Raw genomic sequence first — 5,730 nt, forward strand, 5'->3', positions numbered from 1 at the left:
CCCTGAATTTTATAAATAATATCATTTGACACACTGTAAGGAGAACTCTTTACTCTGTTTATTATAGTGTTTGATCTTCCTACTCCAAACATGATGTATTATAGTTTACTCAAAACTGAGTACTTCTGTTATAAGGTAAAACCGCATACATTTAAAAAATTAAAATTACTTATTTTAAACTTACAATTTATTTCTATTATCCTACTTCTTAGTGTGTTTTAGATTCTCTTTGATTAAACTCCATCCATTTGAAGAGTTGCTTTCATGAAAATCTCTGAAATGTAATTTCTTTGAAACTATGGTACAATTTATGATTTTTTTACGGGGTTTAATAAATATGAGATTATGTTAGATCTAACACAATGTTTGTGTTACTTGAAGGTGGCAGCGTGGGCGGTTAATGCAGAGACTGTGATGGGCAGAGGAAGAAGTGAGTCAATACAGGTGAGTTTGATTTTCCACTGATGAGACTGTGATGGGCAGAGGAAGAAGTGAGTCAATACAGGTGAGTTTGATTTCCTTCCACTGATGAGACTGTGATGGGCAGAGGAAGAAGTGACTCAATACAGGTGAGTTTGTTTTCCTTCCACTGATGAGACTGTGATGGGCAGAGGAAGAAGTGAGTCAATACAGGTGAGTTTGTTTTCCTTCCACTGATGAGACTGTGATGGGCAGAGGAAGAAGTGAGTCAATACAGGTGAGTTTGTTTTCTTCCACTGATGAGACTGTGATGGGCAGAGGAAGAAGTGACTCAATAAAGGTGAGTTTGTTTTCCTTCCACTGATGAGTCAATTGTATCTCCAATACAGTGACTCAAAGCTATGACTTACAAAATATAATCACTTTGGTTAAACAATGAGATAGTGAAAACAACAGAAACAAAAGCTTTAGATTGAGTTAATTTAAGGATCACAAACTTTGTTTTATTAATCAGTAATCATGTAACTGTATACATGTCTTATACACGTCTCATAGAAAATTGAGAAGTAACTGTATACATATCTTATGGAACTTTGAGAAGTAAATGTATGCATGTCTTATGGAACTTTGAGAAGTAAATGTATACATGTCTTATGGAAATTTGAGAAGTAAATGTATGCATGTCTTATGGAACTTTGAGAAGTAAATGTATACATGTCTTATGGAACTTTGAGAAGTAAATGTATGCATGTCTTATGGAACTTTGAGAAGTAAATGTATACATGTCTACGGAACTTTGAGAAGTAAATGTATACATGTCTTATGGAACTTTGAGAAGTAATGTATACATGTCTTATGAACTTTGAGAAGTAAATGTATGCATGTCTTATGGAACTTTTAGTAACTGTATACATGTCTTATGGAACTTTGAGAAGTAAATGTATACATGTCTTATGGAACTTTGAGAAGTAAATGTATGCATGTCTTATGGAACTTTGAAGTAAATGAATATGTCTTATGGAACTTTGAGAAGTAAATGTATGCATGTCTTATGGAACTTTGAGAAGTAAATGTATACATGTCTTATGGAACTTTGAGAAGTAAATGTATACATGTCTTATGGAACTTTGAGAAGTAAATGTATACATGTCTTATGGAACTTTGAGAAGTAAATGTATACATGTCTTATGGAACTTGAGAAGTAAATGTATGCATGTCTTATGGAACTTTGAGAAGTAAATGTATACATGTCTATGGAACTTTGAGAAGTAACTATATACATGTTTATGGAACTTTGAGAAGTAAATGTATACATATCTTATGAGAAGTAAATGTATGCATGTCTATGGAACTTTGTATACATGTCTTATGGAACTTTGAGAAGTAAAAGTATGCATGTTTATGGAACTTGAGAAGTAACTGTATACATGTATTATGGAACTTTGAGAAGTAAATGTATACATGTCTTATGGAACTTTGAGAAGTAAATGTATGCATGTCTTATGGAACTTTGAGAAGTAAATGTATACATGTCTTATGGAATTTTGAGAAGTAAATGTATACATGTCTTATGGAACTTTGAGAAGTAAATGCATGTCTTATGGAACTTTGAGAAGTAAATGTATACATGTCTTATGGAACTTTGAGAAGTAACTGTATACGTTTATGGAACTTGAGAAGTAAATGTATGCATGTTTATGGAACTTTGAGAAGTAAATGTATACATGTCTTATGGAACTTGAGAAGTAAATGTATGCATGTCTTATGGAACTTTGAGAAGTAAATGTATACATGTCTTATGGAACTTTGAGAAGTAACTGTATACATGTCTTATGGAACTTTGAGAAGTAAATGTATGCATGTCTTATGGAACTTTGAGAAGTAAATGTATGCATGTCTTAATGAACTTTGAGAAGTAAATGTATGCATGTCTCATGGAACTTTGAGAAGTAACTGTATACATGTCTTATGGAACTTTTAAAATTAACTGTATACATGTCTTATGGAACTTTTAAAATTAACTGTATACATGTCTTATGGAACTTTGAGAAGTAAATGTAAACATGCCTTATGAAACTTTGAGAAGTAAATGTATGCATGTCTTATGGAACTTTGAGAAGTAAATGTATACATGTTTTATGGAACTTTGAGAAGTAAAAGTATGCATGTCTTATGGAACTTTGAGAAGTAACTATATACATGTCTTATGGAACTTTGAGAAGTAAATGTATACATGTCTTATGAAACTTTGAGAAGTAACTGTATACATGTCTTATGGAACTTTGAGAAGTAAATGTATGCATGTCTTATGGAACTTTGAGAAGTAAATGTATGCATGTCTTATGGAACTTTGAGAAGTAAATGTATGCATGTCTTATGGAACTTTGAGAAGTAAATGTATGCATGTCTTATGGAACTTTGAGAGGTAAATGTATGCATGTCTTATGGAACTGTATACTGTATGGAACTTGAAGAAGTCAGTATACTTTTATTTACAGGACAGGACTTTCCAGGTAACTGAGAAGTTTCAAGGTCGTTTCGATCCAGGGTTTCAGCCTTCATCCATCGTGACGGTTGCTGTAACTGGTAAACCTAAAGAAGACATTCTTGTAGCAGCAGACAACATTTCCAACTCAGTTAGTCCAAATCCCAAAGACAAAGATGATTTGTATTTCGTGCATTTTGTTGTTGGCGACAAAGAAAAGACACAGTCTGAACCCGAGGATGTACCAGAAGGTGAGGACAATAGTGACGCAGAGATATCGGCCTTGTTGTCTAAGGTCATAGCGGCTTCAAGAAATGCTAGCAATGGCGCTCCTCAATTTGTGGTCTTCGCACCACCAAGAGATGAGTCGAATATTAACATTCCCTCATCCTCGCTAGATGGAGATTTAAAGGGTCCTCAGTTACTTGATGACGCGCTTGTTTCAAACTTGAAAATCCCTGGAGGATGGGTTCCTCCTTATTCGACCCCTATAAAACGTCACAAAAACGTCCAGAGCTTGGGCCCCCACAGATCCGGTGAGCAACCCTTCGTTCCAATCATAAAGTCTGATGTCATTGATAACGTTAATTTGGAGGAGAGCAGCTCTGATTACAGCCCTAGTGTGGTTCCGCATCCCGCCCCTCGACGTTCTAATTATCCACTTCCAGCTCCAAATTATTCCAAGGCTCAGACGTCTTATACCCTCCAGAATCCGGTCCACCAGCCCCCACCTCGTGAGCGGTCCTATAATAGTAACAGATGGGGAACGAGCGGAGGTTATGGCGAAGGATACAGCAGCGGAGGTTATGGTGGAGGATACAGCAGTGGAGGTTATGGTGGAGGATACAACAGTGGAGGTTATGGTGGAGGATACAACAGTGGAGGTTATGGTGGAGGTTATAGCAGCAGTGGTTATGGTGGAGGCTACGGTCCAAGCAAGGGAATCAATATCCAGCTAAGTGGAGGAAACAGTCCCCTGGTTCGCTCTCAAGTCTTCTGTTGCCAAGCCTTGGTAAGCCCAAGGTGAACCTCAATGGAAGGGTTGTGTTTGGTGTGGTTCTAGATAAAGGAATAGGGCTTGGTGGTGGTGGAAAAGGGTATGGTCATTATAAGGGTGATAAATAAAATAGAAGTGATCGCTTGTAAGTAGCTTGTATACAATTTAGTTACCACAGGTCTTTCCATGGTGAAGAAGTCAGCTTTAATTTATCTATATGTGTTGTTCGGAGCAGTTGTGTAAAGAACTTTTGTATCTAGTTAATGTGGTATTCTTACGTGAAATACATGTGATATGGCGTCATATTTCTAGGAGGTTAACCGAAGATAGAAATGTTTCTGAACCAAAATTAAATATAAAATCTAGGTACCACTCAGTTCCACTGAAAAGATAATACATGATCAAAAGAAGATTAGTACTTGACTAAAAGTTCCCTCACCGAAAAGATTAATACTTGACTAAAAGTCCCTTCACCGAAAAGATTAATACATGATTAAAAGTCCCCTCACTGAGAAGATTAATACATGATTAAAAGCCCCCTCACCGAGAAGATTAATACTTGATTAAAAGTCCCCTCACCATGAAGATTAATACTTGATTAAAAGTTCTCACCAAGAAGATTAATACTTGATTAAAGTCCCTCACCGAGAAGATTAATACTCAACTAAAAGTCCCCTCACTGAGAAGATTAGTACTTGACTAAATCCCCTTCACCAAGAAGATTAATACTTGATTAAAAGTCCCCTCACCATGAAGATTAATACTTGATTAAAAGTTCCCTCACCAAGAAGATTAATACTTGATTAAAAGTCCCCTCACCGAGAAGATTAATACTCAACTAAAAGTCCCCTCACTGAGAAGATTAGTACTTGACTAAATCCCTCACCAAGTATTAATACTTGATTAAGTCCCCTCACCGAGAAGATTAATCCATGATTAAAAGCTTTCTCTTCCCACCCACAACTCTTAAGATGAGACAAGCAGATGAGATGTGTTGAGGTACACTTGAGGTTATTATTTAAAGCGATAACAATTTAAACATGAAATATACATTTCCTACGTTAAACCTTTGTTCAACTATCGTTAGAATCGATTTCTAAAACTCTTCTAAAATTTGAGAGAAGAGAAAAACAACAACAGAAAACTGTTAGAATCCAACGTGGATGATTGAAGTGTTTGGAAAATGTTGGTTTCAAGACTTAGATTCATGATGCTATCAAGTAATTTTGTATGATGTATACAATTGTGTTTATGTATAAACCATGCCAACAACAAGTAATAAAATTATTTGTATTCTGTCACTTCAGATACATCTTTATCGTTTCTTAAACAATTTAGAATATAGAAACGTGCTATTACCAAGATATGTAAAGAATGTGTTATCAAAAGATACAGAGACACTCAATCTAAGGTTTCATCATATTTCGCTCCCAAAAAATATGAAAATGTGTTCGTGAGACCGTTATTATCAACGGACACGGACAACTTTTGACAGGACTTGAGAAAAAATATTCTATATATGTCCACCAGTTTCATCAAGATATTCTGTGAAACATCAGCACACAATCCATAGAAACTTTATGTGATCTTACGACAACTAATAATCTCTAAGTTGGATCATAGTCCAATTCTATACCACCCAACCCTTGTCCAAATACAGTTAGCCCTTCTCAAGAACTGTTGCTGATAAACAAAAACGGAGGGTTAGAAATATGATCTCAGTTATAACTTCTGTTCAAACAACAATGTAACACATACAACAAAAGTTGGTGATTGTGATCATATGATCTATTCTAACAACAATATAACACATATAACAAAGGCGGTG

At 35.4% G+C, this 5,730-nt stretch overlaps 1 protein-coding gene across 2 annotated transcripts; it reads left to right on the forward strand.

Annotated features, from left to right (window-relative positions):
- The first annotated feature begins 387 nt into the window (after positions 1-387).
- Positions 388-4,007, forward strand: LOC143224703 (uncharacterized). 2 transcript variants are annotated; one of them, XM_076452916.1, is made up of 2 exons: positions 388-444; positions 2,919-4,007. In XM_076452916.1, exons 1-2 carry the CDS (start codon positions 415-417, stop codon positions 3,930-3,932), a joined length of 1,044 nt encoding a protein of 347 aa, XP_076309031.1. In that variant the 5' UTR covers positions 388-414; the 3' UTR covers positions 3,933-4,007. The 2 variants fall into 2 exon arrangements, with proteins under 2 accessions (XP_076309031.1, XP_076309032.1); XM_076452917.1 differs by lacking the exon at positions 388-444 and adding an exon at positions 665-697.
- The last annotated feature ends 1,723 nt before the right edge of the window (positions 4,008-5,730 follow it).

The sequence above is a fragment of the Tachypleus tridentatus genome, chromosome 9, assembly GCF_004210375.1.
Source record: "Tachypleus tridentatus isolate NWPU-2018 chromosome 9, ASM421037v1, whole genome shotgun sequence".
In the NCBI taxonomy this organism is placed as follows: domain Eukaryota; kingdom Metazoa; phylum Arthropoda; class Merostomata; order Xiphosura; family Limulidae; genus Tachypleus; species Tachypleus tridentatus.

Coding starts and splice junctions, on each gene's coding strand:
- LOC143224703 (XM_076452916.1), top strand. CDS start 415: ATGGGCAGAGGAAGAAGTGAGTCAATACAG. Junction 445..2,918: donor GAAGAAGTGAGTCAATACAG/GTGAGTTTGATT, acceptor TTTTATTTACAG/GACAGGACTTTCCAGGTAAC.